The sequence below is a fragment of the Vigna umbellata genome, chromosome 1 (genome assembly GCF_029865625.1).
Source record: "Vigna umbellata cultivar VRB3 chromosome 1, Vumbellata_1.0, whole genome shotgun sequence".
NCBI classification, from domain to species: domain Eukaryota; kingdom Viridiplantae; phylum Streptophyta; class Magnoliopsida; order Fabales; family Fabaceae; genus Vigna; species Vigna umbellata.
This window is the reverse complement of record NC_142165.1, coordinates 99,380,281-99,403,434: the sequence shown is the minus strand read 5'-3', so window position 1 is coordinate 99,403,434 and position 23,154 is coordinate 99,380,281. Positions and strand designations below refer to the sequence as shown.

Here is a 23,154-nt window from a genome sequence, read left to right as displayed (position 1 = left end):
GGGGGTGTGTTGGAAGTCTCACATCGACTAGAGATAAGGCCAAATTATTATATATAAGTAGGTGCAAACCTCACCTTATAAAGTCGGTTTTGTAGGGTTTAATTAGGCTTAAAGTCTACTTCTAATACAGAGATGATTGAACGATCGAAAGAGACCAGAGCAAGGAATGACGACTGACCCCTCAGACAAATTCAACCAAAACATTTGGCACCCATTATGGGGTCGAGCGACATTCCCATGAAACTACGAGGAACCAGACGCGCGCTCGGTCTCGACATTTTCAATCTTTTACCGCTTGGTCGATTGGACCACCAATGTTGAACTTTTTCAGGTTCTAATAGCTTCTCATTATAAAAATAAAATATTGAATATTTATTTAACGCATGTTTTTGTGAGTAAAAATATCTTGCACACGAAGGTTCAATCCTTTACCGCTTGTCGATTAGACCACTAACGTTCAACCTTATGAGGTTCTAATAACTTCTCATTATAAAAGTAAAACATTGAATATTTTATTTAATGCATATTTTGGTCAGTAAAAATATCATGTACAAGAATGTTCAGTCCCTTACCGCTTGGTCAGGACCACCAACGTTCAACCTCTTCTCATTATAAAAATTAAATATTGAATATTTTATTTAACGCATATTTTTGTGAGTAAAAATATCCTGTACAGTGAGGTTCAGTCCCTTACCGCTTGGTCAGTTGGACCACCAATGTTCAACCTTATCAAGTTCTGATGACTTCTTATTATAAAAATAAAATATTGAATACTTTATTTAACACATATTTTTCGTAAGTGAAAATTTCTTGCATATGAACAAGTTCTAAAGAGAACTCCTAGCGTCTGCTACTCAACCTAGGAAAAAGTTTTTTAAAAAAAAAGAACTCATATCAGTCTACTACTCAACCTAGGAAAAAATTCCAAAGAGAACTCCTAGCGCCTACTGCTCAACCTAGAAAAAAGTTTAAAAGAGAACTCATAGAATTCGCCGCTCAGTGCAGAGAGAAATGAAGACTTAAAGTGCATACGAAATAGACTCCCTAAATACAACGTGACCGACATCTCTTAAGCTCATAATAATTCCTGCGCACCTCGCTCAATAAAAAACTTCCTTGGACTTAAAAGATTTATGTATTATATGAAATATACTGATAGGAGTTATTGGTCATTTATGACCAATCCTCGAATAAATTCAACCGAAACAAATGGTATATAATTACTTATCTCATACATATATAATTCTTTAACAAAAATATTTAAATCTTAAAGCAAAACTCGCAATGGTAAGAGATATATATGGTTTAACTGTTTTATCTTTTATTTAAAAGTTACATCTTTACTTCATATTTAATTAATATAAAATTTTGGTTGCTTTTCCATTTTTATTTACGTCGACATTCCTGTTCTTATTATTTTAAATATTGATTAAATAATTTTAGAAAAATAAAAAATTATAATATATATATATATATATATATATATATATATATATTCTTTTTGTAAGTTATGTGTTCGATACTTTACCATTTTCAAGTATATGTTGTTGTAATTGTAACTGGGACAGGTCGGCAAAAGAGGAAAAAAAAAACTGAGTCACCACTGATATTTATCAGGAAAACATTGAAAAAAATAGTCTATTACACAGGGAAGATCTTAGTAAGCTGCAAAGTTTGTCATAAAAATTGTTATCCATAATTAAATAAACATATTATTTATATTTTTTAAATATTTGTCTCACCCAACCGACATATAAAATATTAATTTGTAATTTAAACCAATATTAATACAGTGTCTTTCAATAAGTGAAGCAATTTTTTGAAATCTTTTACTAAATTGCCCATTAATTGTTTTTAATCAACTTTAAAATCATTATAAATTGTGTGAAATGAACCAAAATATAAACAAAGTTATCATTAGACATATTTTCATATACATGTACTTTTGCAAACTGATTCTAACATCATATACACCATGTATATAAAGAAGTCGTTCATGGTTGAATCAACAACCTTGTCAATTTGGTGTCTATGTTGTACAAGTTCTAAGAAAATCATCACATAGATATGCTTCACAATTTTACTGACATGCACTTTTCTTATATTTAAACAATTCACATAAAAACACTTAATTTTAATCCATCACACTTATTATCATCATCATTACATTGCATAAATTGAACAAATTATCACACTCTTTCCTCGTATTATTTATTATGTATGTTGAGTTAATCGATTTATATTGTTGTTTCATCACCATGCATGAACATCACATTTTTTTCAATCAAATATGTAATATTATTCCATTAATAAATATTCACTTTTGCATATTTTACTAAACCATAAATTTTAATCATCATTTATTATATTTTATAATATTTTGTAACATTTCACTTTATGACAAAAATAAAACAATAACATCAAGTCACTAGTGCAAAAATAACATTCTACATAAGTTATTTATCGATAATTACATTGATTTTAGATTCGATGTAAATTATACTTATGTAATAAGTCTTTTTCTTTTTACATCTATTGTTTCATAATCGATGTAATATATATGTCAGGTTAATAAACAAAATTATATTACAAAATTATATTACAAAATTACATCATATTAAAATCATAGTTTCATAAAATCCTTCATTGATTCATAGCATTGTCAAAATATCTTTGAAGTGTAAGGAAGAACGCTTGCTATAAACAAGTGAAGGTCATTCTTGGAGGTGTTAAATGTGAAAATGATGGAAAAAGACAAAATGGGAGAGAACAACACAAGAAAGAGAAGAGAAAACACTAAGAGTGAATCATAATGCGCCACAAATGGATAAAAAAAGATATATTGTTAGGATACAAACAAAAGTCACACATTGGATAAAACAAGATATGGAATGAGTTTATATATTCATAAGATACCTCTATTAGTAAAAAAAACCTTTTGGGATGATACCAAAAATAAATATGTGAGAGTAATATTTATGTGTGTTATCCCTCCCTATAATTATTATCAAAATTACGTCCCTCCATGATAAGATGAAAACAATACTATTAACCAAGAAATTTCATAATATATATTATAGTTTAAAGTATATGTAATAATAAACCATTAAAAAGTATTTAATATTTTCAAGTAGTGAATTGTTGATTCAAGATTTAATACAATAAACTATTATTAGTATTTTGTTATCTTGTTTTTATATAAAGTAAATCATACAGACAATTTCAATGGGAGATAAAACTTAAATTTTAAATTGAACCTTAAATGAAAAATCGAGGTTCACTAAATATATCACACAAATGGTACCAAATTTTGACAACATAATGCTTAAAATATATCTAAAATTTAAGCAATAAAAAAAAATCGACCCAGAAAGGGAAGAGGAGGAGCGAAAGCAAGAAATAGAGCAAAATATTATTTTGGTGTATTTTAATTTTAAATATTAGAAAATAATAAAAAGATGATTCTTGTCCTGCAGACTTATTTTTGAAAATCTGAGAAATAATAAAAAGGGCATTTACTAATTAAAAAAGAAAAAAGTGAAAGACACTACAGTGGGTAGCTGAGAGGTAATGAAGTTGAAAAGATTGTGTAGATTGAAAAGAAGGAAAAGTGCAGGGAGCAGAGGCCAAGGCATTTAAAAGAGAAAGAAATGGAATAAAAAGTGGGGCAATTAATTTTAGGCATCGAAGCATAAGAATTGCATATTTAAGGTGGGGAAGACCCTAAGTGCATCCTAAAGTGGTAGTGGTCCAACCCTATTACACTGCCTTTCAAACTTATCACAACTCAGTTTTTCTTGCTTCGCTTCTTTTACCCCTTCCACGTCTTTATCACTGCACATGCACAACTATGCTCTCTTCCCTTCTCATCTAACTTCAACAACCAAAACTTACCACCACCATCAACTTCCCAACTATTCGTACCCAGTTTTTTTCTTCATAATGCTTATCAACTTCTCATGTTTTTTTAATAAAACAAATCTCACGTGATGCTTCTTTTCATTTCATGGTGGGGCAGTGTTTGCAGAAGAACGAAAAACGTGGAGCATGTGGTTTCTCGTAACAGCAACTAGGATTGACCGTCTCAATCCAACCATGCAATCCTCAATGCCTACTACCACACCCAACACAAAAATCTAGTCATCACAAAGTTGTCGCATGAAAAAAGAATTTTGAACAAAAGAAAACAAAAGGAGTTGTCGAGAGAGCCCCGACAGGTGAAAGAATTTTGAAGCAGAGGAAAAGTGGCGCTTGTTTATGAGGAGAGGACAAGGGAATGATAATAAAAGGTTGGGAAGCTGAATCAGGTAACGAAGAAGGCCTCTTGAGTGGTAGCTAAACAAAGTGGTCTTATATTCTCTCCAGTTTTTGTAGGCTGTGCCACCTATTATGCATTTAAACCCATCTTTCTTATTTAATGAGGTATGCAGAGAAATAATGATGATTGCATCTTCTCCCTTATGGAACCCAATGACTGAGTGAACAACCCCTATGTCCTTTCAAATTCAAGAAAACTCTGCTATTTATGCTCTCTCAAGAGCTAATTTCCCTTTCATTGACAGCTTCTACCTGTCTGGTGCTGGGTAAGTCAGAGAATTAATGGGTCTTTAGATGCACTTCCAGGTGGTCTTCTGTGGAGAAGACATATCCCTATGCTCATTTAAGACATATTCCCAACCTTTGCTTTCTTTCACACCTTTTACACATACATAACCATCATCACATACCATCTCTCTCTCTGAATAACTCAACTGCTGGTGTTTTCAGGTGTCCATAAACGGACACTAGTTGTTATTTTTAATTTCCTATTTAAGAGATACACATATACCCTTTCTTTGCTTTACCATTCCCTTTCTCCTCCATTCTCCATTCTCCTTCTTCCCACCCGCAGGATGGAGCCATTCGGTGGAGAGGAATGTCACAGCAGTGAATCTGGATGGACCATGTACATTGGGTCCCCTATGGATGATGGTGGACACAGCGACGATGCTGACAACGACCACCAACTCATTCAAACCGATCCACAGAATGCTGATGATGACGATCAAAGTGATGATGATTCTATGGCTTCCGATGCGTCTTCTGGGCCAAGTCATCTTGGGATTAATCATGGTTTTCCGGATTTCCAGCGAAATGCTCAAGAGGAATGTGATGCAGACAAGTGTTGCTTAGAGAAGAAGGCAAATAAAACCCAACTCAAGCAAATGGAAGGGAAAAAGGCGGAAAACAAAGGGATGTTATTCGTTGCTACCAAAGATAAGTCTCCAGTTCAGGGCCGTGCCAAGGTGAAAAGAAACTTTGTGGGGAAAAGGAAATAGACACATGTTTTCCTGCTCCACACCTTCTTAATTTGTTGCTTAGGTTTCCTTTTTAACTAAATAATTTATGGCTGCAATTACTGATTTGCATTAACTACAGCATGCAAGGATTTAAGGGTATCTGGTTATTATTTTCTAAAACATGTTGTTCAGCTGTGTACTAGCTAGTATGTTCCTGTTTTTATGCTATGAGGCATTTCATTTTTACACTTCTGATATTCCAAAAACAACACACTCCATCCAATTGCATCAGATTCCCCCGAGTTGCAGTGAATTCAATACTTATCCCATTTGGTTAGTTGATTTAGTCAAGAAAGGAGCTTGAAGGGAACAATCTTATGCTAGGAATCTTCTTTACTAAAGCTTTCCTAGAAAACAATGACGACAATCTTTGAACTTAGCACTGCTACTGTTACTCACCAATTGTGTAATTACGTACTGATCAAACAATACTTTTGCTTCATATATCAATATATAGACAACGTTGCATCGCACCAAATCCACCAGCAAACCTTAACTAACTTTGATCATGAACTATGCATAAATTGTGTCCCTCTGTCTCGCATGTTGCGAAACATGATTTGTCATCAAATATAATTATGATAAAAGGTTTTGTTTGAATTATGAGGACTTGGTTAAAGGTACACAGTATTTATAGTTATATATTCTGACATATCGTTTATCTATGATATTTTATTGAGTTTGTATAAGAGAGTCTAATAATAGACTTTTGATAACTATAATTGACAATGTTGGTGGTATAAATATTATTATAGATTTCTATACCATACCACGTTTAGTTAGTATTATTTGTTTTATTTGGTATGAATTATAAATACTGTATATTAGTTGCAACTGGATTGTGAAGTTTTTTCATTTAGGAAAAATTTAAACAAGGAAAGATTAGGTATGTTCAAGGGAAATGTTCTTAGTAGTACGAATTTTTTTTACTATTGAATGTCGAGTAAGTCGCATTTAGGATTTTTTTTTTCTTCCCATAAAAATCGTATATATTAAAGATATTTTTAATTTTATTAATTTTTTGTTAAATATGTCGAAGTTTTTATGATGAAAACAATTTAGTGTTTTAAATTGAAATTGTGCATTACAAAAATAATTTCAATTTTTTTCATTTTTAAACTTAAATCGTGTGTATGAGAAGCATGACTATGCTCTTTTTAAGAGTGAAGTTGTGCATAAATATAACTTTACTTTAAAAAAATAAAATATGCACAATTTCGATATATTATCATGAAATTAATGTCGTCTTTAACTTGTATGATTTTTGTGTGAAAGGAATTCAAAGCCACATCTTTGTCATATATATTTTTGTGTGATAGAATTGAAGCCACGTTATTGCAATTTTTTCTAAATCTATTCATTCTCTCTACAATTAAATATAAGAAAAACAAAACCCACGACGAAGTTGATAATAGTCCGTCGTCCTGTTTAAAAAAAAATGAGAAGCCTTGAATTTTTTTGTGTGTAGTTCGGTTTGTATAATTGTTAATTGGTGGACTTTTCAAAACTTTTTTTTAAAGTAGATATCTAATAAAATTATCAAATACCATTATATACATTATTGTTGCTAAAAAAATACTTTAATAATACATGCTAGATAACAAAAATTCACTAAAATATCGAAACAAGATCTTTAAATCATATATAAGATATAAGTTATATAGGTTTCCAGTATTTATCGTAACTGGATTATGCGTTATGCGGAATATGCTGAGATAGAAATATAATTGAATGGTAAAAAACTTATTATTTTGAAATATTTGTATCGGATATGCATATGATATTATCCTTTTAGACTTTTTTTTGGAAATTAAGTAAGAATGGTTGTATTTAATATTTCCAACATTTGCATAGATTAAAATTTCTTATTTTGATAAAATAAAGTTATACTCAATTGTTAGTTTGGCTTTTGATAGGTGTTTAAATTTTTTTAATTTTGTTGTCAATTTAGATGAAGTGTTTGATTGGATTATAAATGATGTAGGTGTGTTTTCTCTAAAAAAAATATTAAAAAATATTACTTTTATGGTATGGAATATGTAGATTCGGTCAATTTGGTTTGGTTGGATGTGGGCTACTAACTAAAATTTTGATTTTTTTGAAAGTTATTGAATAATTGTTTATCTTTTAATTTGGAGATTAAAAAAAGGGTGTAATTTTATGTTATTTGTGTGAGAATTTTCTTTCATGTTATGTTAGTGTTCTATATTGCTATGTAGTTGTAAAAATGGTTGAAGGGAGTTTTTTAAAATTTGTAATTTTTATCTTTGAATTTGGTTGTTGAATGTACGAAGTTTCTTTACAATTCTTTTATTAAAGTGATTATCATTATTACAATTATCTAAATAGTTTTGAGGATAAAAAATTGTAATAGATTTCATTTTTCAATTATTTTTACTTACGTTATTTAAAAAAAAAAGATAATGCATATAACTGTGAATAAATCTAATAAGTATATATATATATATATATATATATATATATATATATATATATATATATATATATATATATATATATATATATATATATATATATATATATATATATAATACTATCTTTGATTTTTTTTTAAGTTTTTATATATCAAACTAAAGAGAACGGGTGATTTTCATTTATTAATGTAATATGACAAGTTTTATTGTTAATTTACTTTAAGATTAATATATTACTTATGCAACTAGAGGTTATTCTTATTTAACTATTTACATTGGTATTTTAGAGAGAGCCAAATGAACATGAATGGTTTCTTTATGTCGTTTAATATTTTTACCTTTATATATTTATTTTTATATTATAGTGTAATTTATCTATTTTTATGAAGTGTGATTTTTAATCCACTTGATGTGATTTTCATGTTTTGCTTTTATTTTTTATTTTAATAAATTTTTATGTAATAATAAATAATTATGAAATTTGTGGTATTAACATAACTGAGATGCGTAAAATGAATTTTTTAAAATGCTTAGACAATGAGTTATGTGGAATATATTTGAACAAATTTTAATAATGAAAGTTTATTATTTTGAGAAATATTTAATACAAGAATGTTTGATAACTTTTTATAATTCTAAAAATTTATTTATCTTAAAATAATATATCATTTTACTTTTCTTACTTCAATTAAAGCAAATCATTATTAAAAAAAACATGGTATTACTTTTTACTAACTCATTCCTGATAAAAGAATTAAAAATTTAAGTAGAAATCAGCATTTAAAAAAGTTATAAAATGAATATAAGATTTGTGTAGATGTGTGCGAAGGAGAAGGGATTCCTTTGTTGTATGAGAAAAGAGAGAAATGGTTGAGATGATGAATGATAGTAGTATGTTATGGTATGGTATGGAGTGCATGATGAGATGTGGATGAAGTGGTAGCTAGGTGCTACCTACTGGGTTCCACCATTAATATTTGCGACTGTGTCTCGCTAAAGAAGAAGTTAAACGCAAATCATCATCATGCTTTCAAGACAAAGTCGCTTTCCATTTGGATATGGAAAAAGCATATCCCCAAAGTAATATGCATTTAAGAGTGTTAGATTCCCAGAAACCAAAAGTTTCTTTACACTTTCCAACGTTAAAAATGAACTTGTACACTAACAAAAGTTTCACTTATTATGTAATACCAAAATATTTGTTAAAAAAATTTATTCCTTTAACTTTATGTTCCAAAAAAGAAAATTATAAGGTTTTCATTTACATCTAACACTTAAATTAATTTTATAATCTTCGGTATGACTCTATCATAAAAATGACATTTTTATTCATTATAATTATAGCAATATAGTTTAAAAGTATTTTTTCTTCCTCTTTTAATTGATTTAAGGGTTCCAAAACAAATTATGATAAGCTTGTAATTGAAGATATATTATTATTTCTAAAACATAACTAATTATGATGTATCTCAACCTCTTTAGAATTTATTTTTGTCTTTTAAAAAAAGTAGCAGATCCTATGTTTTTCTTTTCATCCTTTCCATCACAAAACCATTACTCTTTTTTTTCTTTTCATTAGCGTTAATTGATTGTGAGGAAAAAAATATATAGAATGGAAATGTACAACACAATCAGTTCAAAGAAAATAATTCTCTTGTTTAATAATAAAAATAAAAGTGTTATTCTCTGTTAAATATAACATATTTTATTTTATAGAAGTGAGTAAAACAAGTGGAAAATATATAAAAAAGATAGTATGTTTTTAAAAATATATCTTCCTCATTTCTCTTCTATATATAAGTATATACATAATTGTATTTTTTTTTGGAAAACGCAATTTATTTATTTTCACCAACACAAAAATTTTAACCTTTTTTTTCTATTATTTTTCCTCTTTAAAAATTTTCACTTATGAAAATATAATATTTGTTTTCTTCATCTCATTTTCATCGACTAAAACATTTCAAATATATATTTACTTGTTTAAATTTTAAAAAGATATTTGTGAGATATGATCTTGAGTCCATCTATGTTACAAATATATATGGAACTAATAAATTATTTTGATAATATAACAATCATATATAGGACACAAGTGTTATGTTATTAGATTGTTTTCATGTGATGAGAATATAATTAAATAATGTAAATTATTACGTCTTATTTTACTTTTTGTGGAGAATCATCATATTAACAAGGACTAAAAGAGTTATTTCGTGAAAGAAAAACCAAGCGAGATAGAAAGAGATAAAGTCTTTTTCGCAAAGTTTGTATTGATGTTTTTATTATTGTAAAGTCATTCATCTTTGGATCGGGTTGATTTTTGGACAGTAAATTTCAAACATATAATTCTTTGTTTTAATCGTCAATAGGAGGTTTAGTTTGAGAGAAAATAGTTATTATTACTATCTCTTTATTATGTTTTTTTGTTTTATTTGGTTGATACTCACATGGCAGGAAAAGATATTGAATTTTCCTTATGTTATTATTTTTTTAAAGTTATTATAATTTTTAACCCTTTTTTACATCACCAAGTGGAAGGAATCACCCTAAACCTAGAATGGAAATATCAACCACAACAACCATATTTCATATCAAACTCAATGTTGCGATGAGTAATATGTCTTATTATCCTCAACGACCAGGATAACAACTTGTTCCATTAGCGATTGCACGTGCTCAAAGTGAATCATCTTCGGATGAATTAGTAAAGCAAATGGCAACTCACTGCATCCAAATCCAGTGGAGAATAGGAGCCATAATTCAAAATTTGGAAAATTAGATTGGACAAAGGGCTACTAGTTTGAACCAATTGCAGTCTCGTGGCTTTAAGCTCCCAGCCCAGTCTTTCGTAAATTCCAAATATGTCAGTACCATTACTTTGAGATAAAGTAAAATCATTCAAGCACCTAATAATCCATAGTTTGATGAAGAAGAAAAAAAAAGAAGACTAACATAACATCAGACAACCTAAACAATAGGTTTAAGACAATATCAGACGATAGGATTACATTGTCTAATGGGTCAAATACAACTATAGGAGATACTGTCCAGCAAAAAGATAATTATAAACATGTGTCTCCTCGTGCAAGTGATGAGCAGCCATCGTCCATTCCTCTTCCTTTCCCACAGAGAATTGACCAGAAGAGTAAAATGGTGGAAGAGATGGATAAGGAGATCATGGATGCCTTTAGAAAGGTAGAAATTAATATACCTTTGTTAGAAACTATCAAGAAAATCCAAAAATATGCAATTTTTTTAAAGGATGTGATACAAAACATAAAAAATGTAGTAATTAGGTAGTCAATTTGGAGAGGAATGTTTATGTGTGCTCATAAAGAAACTTATGTAGTTATTATTGAAAAATGTAAGGATCAAGGTTCACCATTCACAGTAGTAAATTTGACATCTTAGGGTTAGAAATGTCTATATAAACGTTTCACAGTCAAAAGAAACACCATCACGTGTTAATAGACACTAATTTAATTTTTCATATATAATATTCTAGACTATAAAAATGAATAACAAATATAAATATTTTAAAATCTTACAAAAGAAAAGAACATATAATTAAGAGTGTAATAACATGACAAATACATTAGAAATCTAAAAAAACTTGTCGAAAATTATTTTAACAAATAAATTTTTTTACCACTAAAACTAAATTAAAAGAATAAAGAAATATATATATTTTTATTTTACCCAAAAATAAATAAAAAATTATGCAATTAAACAATAGAAAGAAAATAAAACATTATCGTATAAACTATAAATAATCAATAAAAATATTTTAAAAAATAAAAATAATTTAATGTGTTATATAGGAATATTTGATTTAATGAAATTAATAATAACATAATCATACAATCCAAACAATATATAATTAAGATTGTGATGAAAAAAAAATATTTTAAATTTTTGAATAAATTTTATAAATATATAAAAAATCAAACTATTAAGAAGTAAAAAAATTATAATAACAATATATGTATAACTTTTAAGTTACATGATAAATTAGGTATATTTTACAATTTAAACGAAAATAAAATAAATATTACGAGATAAATATATATTCATTTCGTCCCATATCAATGTATGAAATCAAAATAAAGACAAATAATACTTATGAAAATAAATTTATTTGCTATGTTTGTCCAAAATATTAAACTCGATAATTTAATTGAACGTTATAAATTTATAATTACTATCTATTAATAAATGAATTTTTATTTGGATGTAAACATTTTTATTATTTCAATCTCATTTTCTATATAACTATTTTTTAAAACGAAAGTAATTATTTTAGCATTTTTATACATTGAACGACAATTTATTTAAATTTAACTATTTTTAAATTAAATAAATTACTTTACTATTTTTTGTTTGAATAACTGTTTATTTAAGTTTAATTATTTTTTAATCTAAAATAATTCTCTTACATTTAAGAGTCTCTTTATTTAAATTTGATTATTTTTTTAAATCTAATTAATTATCGACGTTAAAAAAAGTGGACACATAGTTTTTGAATAAAAAGCATTCTGGTTTGAATGAAAAGAAAATGGACACGTAGTTAATATCTCCTATAAATTCAGATTATTTTGTAATTCTTTTAATAAAGTAAACTATAATATAAATAATAAAAAATTATTTCTTCTTCCCTTTTTTTGCCGTGAAATTTCTGGAATTTCCCGGCTTTCTTTTCCCTCCCAAGTTTTGCCTCAGGGAAGCGGCAAAGTGACGGAAATGTCACGGGCTCGTATTGCCGTCCACCGCTTCCGCTGTATCTACGCCGCATTATCGTCGATCACCTCATCTTCATCTGCAGTTACACGCTTTCAGTTCCAATGTCCACAACAACATCTCACGCGCGCATCCCTCCCCTTCCACTTCCACTATCGTTATTCTTCGTCTGTCCCCGAACAAACCTTGAACTGTGGTGTCGAGAATTATCCGAGTGGAGACTTTGATTTCAAGCCTCTCACTGGCTGGAAAAAATTCATCGTCAAGCTCAAGATGCTAACGGCCTTACCCTGGCACCGGCTCCGATACGGCACCGTTTTGACAATCAAGTTGCGCGGCCAGGTTTCACCCTCTCAACCTCGCTTTTCGCTTAGCTCACAGTATTGTTATGTTAATAACTGTTTTAACTATTTCGCGTGGTTCTTCACTTTAGGTATCGGATCAGCGGAAGAGTAGGTTCTCTCGGGGATTATCTCTGCCTCAAATCTGTGATAATTTCTTGAAGGCAGCTTATGATCCTCGAATTTCCGGTATCTATCTCCACATTGATATTTTAAATTGCGGCTGGGCAAAGGTTGAAGAAATTCGAAGGCACATATTCGATTTCAGAAAGTCAGGTGTGTGAAATTACTGTTATGGTGGAAAAAAAATGTAGTAACACGTATAATTTACGTATAACTATTTTTGTAGTGCTACGTTCTGTTTTACAATAATTTTATCTGCCAGGGTCAAGTGAATAAGTTATGGTGATATACTGATTGGCAGTCTGTGTGGTTTTAATCACGTATCCTCTAGAGGATATTCAAAAGAATTATTTACTTGTTTAATGTTTTTTTTTCCAGTATGTTGTTAAAGTGCAAACTGGTTAGCATTTGTCTGTTGCCTGGATCAGTGTGTTTTCTCTTCTACGATAGAAAACTGATGCTTGTGGTTTTCTGAGGCAATAATGCAACTGAAGTTTGTGCACCTCGAGTGAGGATGCATGAGAGTATTAAGTTTAATTAATTGCTTATTCGATTAACCTTTATCATGTGAGGGCTTTGTTGTGTGTTTGTTAAACTAGCTGAAGCGTATAAGCTGTGAATAAGTATTTGGTAAAATGAACTAACAAGCTAGCCAATTGAATTGAAAGTGTAAATTAAAAAATGTCATAAAAGGACATATTTAGTTATTTAAGGTAAAGAGATATTCCAAATAAACTATCGTGAATAAAAATGAAAAATGTAAAAAAAAAGTTAGTAGCTTATAAGCTAGCTTATTTTCATAAGCTGCATGAAGTAGCTTGTGTAAGCTAGAAATTACTAAATAAACTCTTGTAACAAACAAACTTTGGATCAAAATAGCTTATAATCTAGTCAAAGCTGCTTATAAGCTAGTTAAAGCAATTTATAAGCTATTCGAGTGACTTACCATCTATTATAATTTTTACCACGAGACTCATTGGAATAAGCTAAAGAAAGAGAGCTTATTTTGATAAGCTATACATGAAGCATGCTGAACTATTTTCTTAAGCCAAATGTTGTCCATATATAAGCTCTTCCAAAGGCTTTTTAAATATGGTAATTGGTGATACTAAATATGTATAATGTTATGAATCATCTAATATCTTGGTCCATAAGCTCTGATATTTGCCAGTTACGGGCAGCTTTGATAGTTCATGATGCTTGTAGGAAAATTTATTGTGGCTTATGTCCCTTCCTGTCGAGAAAAGGAATATTATATTGCAAGTGCGTGTGATGAAATATATGCCCCTCCAAGTGCTTATTTTTCTTTGTTTGGATTGACTGTTCAGGCTCCATTCTTCAGAGGTACGCGGATTCTGCTTTTCCTTGGGTTGTTTTTCTGGACTAATGTTCTTTTAGTTCTTGGTGCACTCTACTAAATTATTTAATAAAAGTTTTAAAACTTTGGGCATGTTTTCAAATTAAATAGACCCTTAAGTTCTTTGATGACTATAGTTGGCCTAAAACTAATTATTCATATTATTTATTAATTCTCTAGGTGTTTTAGAGAATCTTGGAATTGAACCAGAAGTAGAAAGGATTGGCAAGTACAAAAGTGTAGGAGATCAACTTACCCGTAGAACCATGTCTGAAGATCATCATGAGATGCTTACTTCATTGCTTGATAATATCTATACACATTGGCTGGACAAAGTCTCTGCTGCTAGAGGTGCAAGTGTATTTAAAGACCAACTTGAAGCCTGAATCAATAAATTAACTTTTTTGAGTTTCTGCATATTCTATACAGGAAAGAAAAGAGAAGATATTGAGAACTTCATAAATAAAGGTGTTTATCAAGTAGAGACACTTAAAGAGGAGGGCTTCATATCAGACATAATCTATGAGGATGAGGTATGACTGATTACTTGCATCTGTCAGACTGATCACTTGCATTTGTCAACCTGCTAACTGATGGCATGATTAATATAATCATATAGAGTATGGCAATCTCATTTAATGGAAAGCTTCTGGAAAGGGGTTTTGTCCAGCTCCTTTAGAGTCTGTTGGTTTTATTTGCTACATCAGTCAATTAACTTGTGAAGCGTACTTCATTCATATGTATTGTATTGATAATTAACATCGGTGAACAATTCTGAAGGATACTATCAAGGTGGACCAACACTTAAAAAGATAAGAAACGATAAATGTTTGCAGGTTATTACTAGGTTGAAGGAGAGACTTCAAGTAAAAACAAATAAAAATCTGCCTATGGTTGATTACAGGTAATTTTTTTTCTTATAGAGCCTCAAAAATCTAATATGGTTTACATTGAAGTATGGCATTTATTCAGAATAGAAAAAAGTTAACTTCAAAGTTTTCGACAAATCCTTACTCAAATAAAAGTTTTTCTGACTGTTAAAATGTTTGTTCCTTTGTCTCATTTTATTTCCGTTTTCAGAAATTTATAGTTTGAAGGCTGTAATAACTTCCATAATCAAATAACGTTGCCTTAATTTTTACCTGTTTCTTTATTGTTTCACTCTTATTGGGGATTAACCTAGAACCATGGATTCCCCTCCTCACCCCTGCATCATGGGGGAAGGTTTTATTTGATCTTTAGGTTTTGACTATGACAAGTCAGAATCTGATTCCATGATTTTAGTTATTGCTAGGATCCAATTGCAAGGTATTAGACTTGAATCCCACATCGGGCTCTCCATCTAAGATAGCTAGCTTTTGTAGTGTAGTCATCCACCATTTATTGGTTGCAAATGAGCAGCTCAAGTGGTGATACTAACATTGCAAAATAAGACTTAGTATATCACATCTTGTTTCCCAACAGATTAATAATCTGAAAATATTTTTCATAAATTAAAATAACCTAAAGACTCAGCCATATGTTGATATTTACTTTCCTCAAATGCAGAAAATACTCCGGAGTTAGGAAATCAACTCTTGGACTATCAAATGGTAAAGATTTAATAGCCATCATCCGAGCTTCAGGGAGTATTCGTCGTATTGAGAGTCCACTAGGTGCCCGTAGCTCAGGTATCACTGGAGAGAAGTTAATTGAGAAGATACGCAGTATAAGAGGTACACTTAATCTTATGGAGTTACCTTCTTTAATTCGATAACTATTTTCATGGAGTATGGTATTTTTCTTTAGTGGTACATCATACCTATTTTGGTTTCATTAGAGTCACATTATTAACAATTGTCATGTCACTATAACAAGCTGCGGCAACTATAGCCTCATCCCACCCAATGAGGTTAGTTGCATGAAATCAAATGTTGTCATTCAGCTTGATTAAAAACCAAATTCCCTGTGATATTATTCTCTGTGATCTAATGATTTCTTTCCATCTCCTTTTTCCCTCACCCCTTGTTCATACAGTTAAAATCCATGTGATCTATTATTTTCATTGGAGCCTCTTGTGACACTCTTTGCACATGCACAAACCATCTTAACTGGTTTCCTGTCATGTTTCCTTTAATAGGTTGCATACTAACATATTTTTTTATGTATAATCATTATTGTATGTTCTTATTTCTTGTGTGCTTCTTAAGATTTTCATTTTTTGATGCTTCCGATGTATCTTTGGTTGTGCCCCTTTAAAGTTCAATTTAATAAAAGTATAATTGTTCGGATCATGTAACAATGAGAATTTCCCGTTGAGCTTGGTAGAAACATTGTGGTCACAAATAATCACTGGTTTCTTTGATCAGTTTAATCTCCCATCTTGTTTATTGTGTGTGACATTATTAATTTTCCAATCATTTTGTAATAAACATAGAAACTTGTGGTACGACCTCTCTAAATTTTACTTCCCAATAATTTATCTCTCTTTTACTTAGACTGGAATGCATATACTCTATCTTCTAATCAAAAGAAAACCGTTTCATTTTTATGCTTTTTCCTACAAATCTCAAGTTTAGAGTTAACCTCTTTCCTTATTTTTTAATTCCTTAATCCAAACTATATCATCCCACAAAAAAATTATAGTTAGAGATAATATTTTTAAATGTCCCTAACAAACCCATCCAAGACTATTAATCGAGTAAAGTCTTGACGTATCAATCTTTCTAGAATGGCCTCAGTCTTGCTTCTAGGATCTCTCATACTAGTAGTTACAAAATTATACATGTACTGTGTAACTCGGATGTAAGCCACACGAACACTTTTGTTTTACGAAACCTTCAACAATACTCATTTGACTCTTGATCATACGTATTTTACTATTCAATCAAAGCTATATGTAAGCATTTTTTTTTGTTTCTGTACTTTTCAATTAACACTGTTGAAGATGAATAACTTTTTGTTGTAGATCTTCTTGGCATAAAAATAAATTGGTTCCCTTTAATCTTAATCTCTTCTTTAGTTTATGTTCAATCACATTTTCTCATAATTTTATAGTGTGACTCTAAAGTTTATCTTTTTGTAATTTACAAATTCTGAACATTTCTTGTTCCTATATATAAACCCCAAATTGCTCCTTTTTTACATTTTTGACTTTCTTGTTCCTATATATAAATCTTGTTAACTTAGTAAGTCAAGTGATACCCTAATTTCGTTCGCAATTGCAAACTTAACAGGAACACCATTAGGATCAGCAACCTCCTTATTTATCCATCCTCTTTAAAGGCTTCTTTTACCTCTCCAACATGAATTCATCAATAGTAAACCAAAATTTGTTCTTCCTTTTGCTTAGTTATTCTTGCATATTAGAGGTCAATCCTTGTTTATTATTGAAAACATGATAAAAATAGTTTTTCTATCCCTCTGATATTTTCATCTATATGTAACCGAAAAATTTCCCTCTTCATCCTTAGTACATCTTGGTCCAAATCTTTTGATTTTCTTTCCCTATATACTTATTCTTTAACCCTAAATCTCAGTAAAACTCTTCAAAGCTTTGGAGTCTGCCTCAGTCACAGTTTCCACGGTCTCTGTTAGGTTCCTGAGTTTGGAACCTAACAAGAAGACACTCAAAAGATAGAAAACAGTAATGGAAGAATGGATTTTTCTATTATTCCAGTAAAAGAATCCTCTTTACAAAGAATGGTCTGGGAGCATAACCTCCCTCTAGAGAGCCTAACCTCCCCCCTCAGGATGACAAATCTTGTTAGAACTACAATCAAAACAATCGACCCCCCACTACAATTGTTTATTTGCTATTTATACAGCCAATAACCCTGCCCTTCCTAACTGCCTTAGCAGTTAGGCATTTAATGTTTTATTCCTTTTCTCGTAAAGTCACCATCTCCTAACAGTCTCCTTTCTGTCTTTCTAGTGTCTTACCTAATTTCAGCATTATTGCCTACATGTATGGCCTTAAAACACTCATTTTTGTTTCTTACTTTTCTTGAATACTTACATTCTATAACCAAGATTGCTTATCTTGGTTTGAAACCTTTTTGATTCACTAAAGATTGGTCTAACATCCCTTCCTAACTTTTGTAGACATCCCATCCCAATTGAGGTTAGCACTACCTTGATTCCCAATTACCTTCCTCCAATAACTCATTCTTAAAGTTAACGTGGTTCTTTAGAAATATGGTTGTCCCCAAACATTGACAAATGATTGTACGTAAGAAACTGCCAGAACAAGCTCAGGGAGTTCTTTTAAGTTTTTCAACTAAATGGGCTTAAGAAATAAGGTTTCTGTCTCTAGAGACTTTGACAAATGGTTGTAAAAAGGAGGCTGTGAGAACAATCTTAGGGAATACACTCCTTTTATGTTTTTGCAGCTAAAAATGAGGCTTTAGACGAATAATTTCCTTCGTATGTCTGATGTATAATTTGGCCGAAACCTGTTTGCTGGAGAAATAGTAAATAACAAATGAGATCTTTGTCCTTAAGTTGCACGATGTATGCAGTGGGAGTTAATCATATTCATTTAGGTAACTTGAGTGAGTATTAAACGGCAAGGTGCAACTGCTCTGTTTGTTTTTAGGACCAAAATATAGGGATAACATTGGCTATCATTTTTCATATATGACGCTGTTTGTCAAACATGAAACATTTGGCCTATGATATTGATCTTTATTCTTTTTGGTTATATACTTTCATAGTTTGAGGTCACACTGAGCCTTCTTTTTCCTCAGAGTCAAATAAATACAAGGCTGCTATTATCCGAATTGACAGTCCAGGAGGGGATGCCCTTGCTTCTGATTTGTAAGTGCTGGTAGATTACCCACTGTTCAAAATTCATTCTGTTAAAGTGACATACAATAGGGTTGGTTGAATACATTTAAGAAAGATTTATACACGGTTCTGGGTTCAGTAATACTTTTTTTAAGGATTGTACTATAATTTTTTTTCTTCATAATTTCTTTCAGATGATGCTTTTAGTTTTAGAGTAATTAAGAGGGCTTTAATGATCTAGTGAAAATGGAAATACGTGTGATCTTTGTCATGAAATTATGATTCTAATTGCAAGTATTTCGGTTAGTTTGCTTGTTTACTAATAAAGCTTGGGTGTCATGATTTGCAGGATGTGGAGAGAAATCAGGCTTCTGGCTGCCTCAAAACCAGTCATTGCTTCAATGTCTGATGTGGCAGCAAGTGGAGGGTACTACATGGCAATGGGAGCAGGAGTTATTGTGGCAGAAAGTCTTACCTTAACTGGTTCAATTGGAGTGGTCACAGGTGAACCTTGGTGTTACAGTACGAGAGACGGGATTTATGGATGATAAATTTAACTGAAAATAATAATATAAAATTTAATAATTACTACGAACCCACATAAGCATGCTGTATGGTCGACAATGCTGATCTCTTTGTTAAAAACTGAATTGGCATTTCTTAAATTTAGGAAACTAGTGATTTAGACTCATAATCTATAGCTAGATGACTATAATGACTATAATGACTATTGCTATTTTTCCCTTTTAGTCAAATCTAAACTCTTCTTGAAAATCAACTTAGAAATGTCTATATGCATGAATTTCTGTTAACTCCCACCCAGGAATATGTATAGCATATTATGAGTTGTGTCTATATGGTAATATAATATAGCATTTTATGAAGAAAAATGTAGCAGTCTGTAGGATTATTTGAATGATAACTGATTTCAACCAAAGGAAATTGTAGCTGAAACGAAAATATTTTGTTTGAGCTCTGAAATAATGAGGGAAACATTGTAATTTTATAAACAAACAGCGCTCCAAACATCGTAATCTAACAATTTGATTATATGATAACAAATATATTTGTAGGAAAGCTTAACCTTGGGAAACTCTATGAGAAGATTGGCTTCAACAAAGAAATCATATCAAGGGGTAGATATGCTGAGCTGCGGGCAGCTGAACAGCGTTCATTTAGGTAATGGAATTTGTTATTGTTCAGTTATCAAGATTTTAGGGCTGTAGAGAGTATTAACCAGCGCACTGGGCCATCTGATATCTGACTGCGAGGCACTGTCTGTTTGAGAATGGAAGACATAATGTATCGGTTTGAATGGTCTCCAATGTAGTTCTAATACGCTGATAATGAAATTCCATATTTGTGGCGGTATTTGAAATCCTTTCATTTAACACGGTTCTGGGTTCAGTGTACTCATTTTTTTAATTCAGTGATTAGGATTCCAATGTATCAGTTGTTACCGGTATCAATTATATTCTTCCTTTTCAGTATCCCTTAAAAGAGCATATTGGGGGTATTAATGACTTTAGGGGTGCAAATAGTTGAAATGTATGATGGAAACATGTACACTTCTTTTCCAAGGACTTGCAGTTGCCCTCGTTGTCATCAATGCAGCTGTTCCCCTACTGTAAGTTTTCTAATCTGAGCGAGCGGAATATGGCAAAAGAAGTTAAATACGCAGAACATTCATGCTGCCTCTATCCTCTAGGTTCTTCAGATCACCCTAAACATGTCCAGGGCTTGCTCGCAGTGCTGGAATATTATTTTACTGATGCTAATGCTGATTTAATGAGTTTTTTTTTTTCGTTTTATATAGCCTGTTTGTCATTATTGTCTTGCTTTTTAGCTTCCACTTATGCTTAATCACTTACACTTTGTTCACTTGAATGAATTTGGGGAAGAGTGATTGAATGAATTTAAGAGGATTTGAAGGTAAATTTTTGTTGTTTATTTGAATGAATTTGGAAGTAAATTTTTTTAATCTGTCACATCAATCAAATCTTACACTAATTCTTACAAACTTTACTTCCAAATCCACTCTCACTTACCTCCAAATCCACTCAAATAAACAACAACAAAATTTACCTTCAAATCCATTCAATCACTCTCCCTCAAATCCATTCAAGTGAAAAAACATTAGTTTTGGTTGATTGGAGGGTTGGTACTCATGATCATTCTCTCTCTTTCTCTGCTACATACAGACCAGATGAAGCAGAGCTATTTTCCAAGTCTGTTCAGCATGCTTATAAACAATTTCGAGATAAAGCAGCCTTTTCTCGATCTATGACTGTACGCTTTAAATTAAACAAGCTATTTTGATGTCTTTCTGATCATCTTTGTACATCGAAGTTACCATAAGTACTTGTTACTAGGTAGACAAGATGGAAGAGGTTGCACAAGGGAGGGTTTGGACTGGCAAGGATGCAGCTTCTAATGGTTTGATTGATGCTATTGGTGGCCTTTCTCGAGCTGTTGCCATAGCAAAATTGAAGGCCGGTATACCTCAAGATAGACAGGTTGGTTTTCATAATGCCTTTGTTTCTAGAGTTGGTATGCTTTACACTTCAATTGACAGTTTGATTTTTGTGCTTGATCTGTCAGGTTACTGTTGTGGAGGTCACAAGACCCAGCCCTTCTCTGCCCGAGATTTTGAGTGGTCTAGGTAATTCTCTCGTTGGAGTAGACAGAACTTTAAATGAATTACTACAGGACTTGACATTTTCCAATGGAGTCCAAGCACGGATGGACGGAATCGTGTTTGAGAAATTGGAAGGATATCCATACGCCAACCCCATTTTGGCATTGATGAAAGATTATCTTAGTTCCCTTTAGTTGTTAAGTATTAAGTGTTTTTCCTGTTTGTGTTTTTCATTGTATAGTGTGAGGTATGCTTATTTGAGAGAGAGAGAGAGAGAAAGAAATGGAGGTATGATAGATAATATGATGTAATAAAAAGAGAAATAGAGAGAATAAGTGTCAGATAAGTGTTTGAAGTGTCAGATAATAGAGAGAATATTACTGTGAGAATATCTCATTCCGATGTTTCATGTACCATGAAAACTATGTTGTCTCCACATTTTTAGAGAAAATTTCATTCAAAAAACAAATTAGAAGTTATGCTAATTTACTCGAACGCAGAAATTATTTGGACTTCAGGGTTTGATAAGGAAAAGGTGAAAAAGAAAATAAGAAAACCAAATAAGTATTTTTAATTGCGTTATAAATTAGTGTAATTGTAGATTCATATATTTGAGCTTTATACTTTACCTATAATCCTCCATGTTTGAAATGAGTTTCCTGGTTGAAAAGCAATTTAAGCCCCCAAAGCTTGCATATAGAGTGGAATAGACAAGAGTAACAAAATGGGATTGTCTTGCAATAATATTAAAGAAAAACATTAATTTACTTTTTTGATATTTGTTATAGTTCTTATTTGCAAATTGATTATTGATAAATTTTCACTATTTGTAACTTGCTAATTGAGTTTCAATATAACTTAACAAATATAATTTTTTTTACCATATAGACAATGGTCAATGTGGCGTATTCTTCACGTGTTTTTTGAAGTGTTGATGTTGGTGAAACATATAATATAATTAAATTACTTAATAAATTTAGTTAATTAATTTTATATATTAACTCACAGTTAATTAATTAATCATAATTAATTATGATAATAGTGTTTAATTAATCCTAGTTAACAGATTTTACCTTCCTTACATCTTTGCTTTTTTACTAACCAACCTCCTTCTTTCAAACTAACTCATCATCTACTAAACCTTAAACTCTAATCTCTAAATCATAAATCCCAAACTCCAAACCTTAAACCTTAAATCCCAACTCCAAACCTCAAATCTGAGACCCCAAATCCGAAACTCAAAACCCTAAATACTAAATCTAAAACCCGAAACCCTAAAACCTTAAATCTTAAATTCAAAAATCCAAAAACCTTAAACTTTAAACCCTAAACCATAAACCCTAAACTATAAACCCTAAACTCTAAATCATAAACCCTAAATCCTAAAGCCTAAACCCTAAACCCTAAACCCTAA

At 30.8% G+C, this 23,154-nt stretch overlaps 2 protein-coding genes across 3 annotated transcripts; both read left to right on the top strand.

Moving 5' to 3' along the window:
• Positions 1-3,316: 3,316 nt before the first annotated feature.
• On the top strand, positions 3,317-5,527 carry LOC124834776 (uncharacterized). The gene has a single exon (XM_047309570.2). It carries the CDS (start codon positions 4,893-4,895, stop codon positions 5,316-5,318), a length of 426 nt encoding a protein of 141 aa, XP_047165526.2. The 5' UTR covers positions 3,317-4,892; the 3' UTR covers positions 5,319-5,527.
• A 6,908-nt stretch (positions 5,528-12,435) lies between these two features.
• LOC124834825 (serine protease SPPA, chloroplastic-like) lies at positions 12,436-22,209 on the top strand. Of its 2 annotated transcripts, XM_047309623.2 has the most exons (13): positions 12,436-12,856; positions 12,948-13,131; positions 14,185-14,322; positions 14,516-14,686; positions 14,765-14,868; positions 15,172-15,239; positions 15,884-16,050; positions 19,063-19,132; positions 19,452-19,606; positions 20,176-20,281; positions 21,304-21,391; positions 21,475-21,618; positions 21,704-22,209. In XM_047309623.2, the coding sequence occupies exons 1-13, from the start codon at positions 12,518-12,520 to the stop codon at positions 21,932-21,934; spliced, it is 1,965 nt and encodes a 654-aa protein (XP_047165579.1). In that variant the 5' UTR covers positions 12,436-12,517; the 3' UTR covers positions 21,935-22,209. The 2 variants fall into 2 exon arrangements, with proteins under 2 accessions (XP_047165579.1, XP_087961203.1); XM_088105077.1 differs by lacking the exon at positions 14,185-14,322.
• The last annotated feature ends 945 nt before the right edge of the window (positions 22,210-23,154 follow it).

Excerpts from the sequence above, each read along its gene's own strand:
- LOC124834776 (XM_047309570.2), top strand. The coding sequence starts at position 4,893 with ATGGAGCCATTCGGTGGAGAGGAATGTCACAGCAGTGAATCTGGATGG.
- LOC124834825 (XM_047309623.2), top strand. The coding sequence starts at position 12,518 with ATGTCACGGGCTCGTATTGCCGTCCACCGCTTCCGCTGTATCTACGCC. Across the intron at positions 13,132-14,184 it reads ATTCGATTTCAGAAAGTCAG|GAAAATTTATTGTGGCTTAT; the intron begins GTGTGTGAAATT and ends TGATGCTTGTAG. Across the intron at positions 14,869-15,171 it reads ACATAATCTATGAGGATGAG|GTTATTACTAGGTTGAAGGA; the intron begins GTATGACTGATT and ends AAATGTTTGCAG.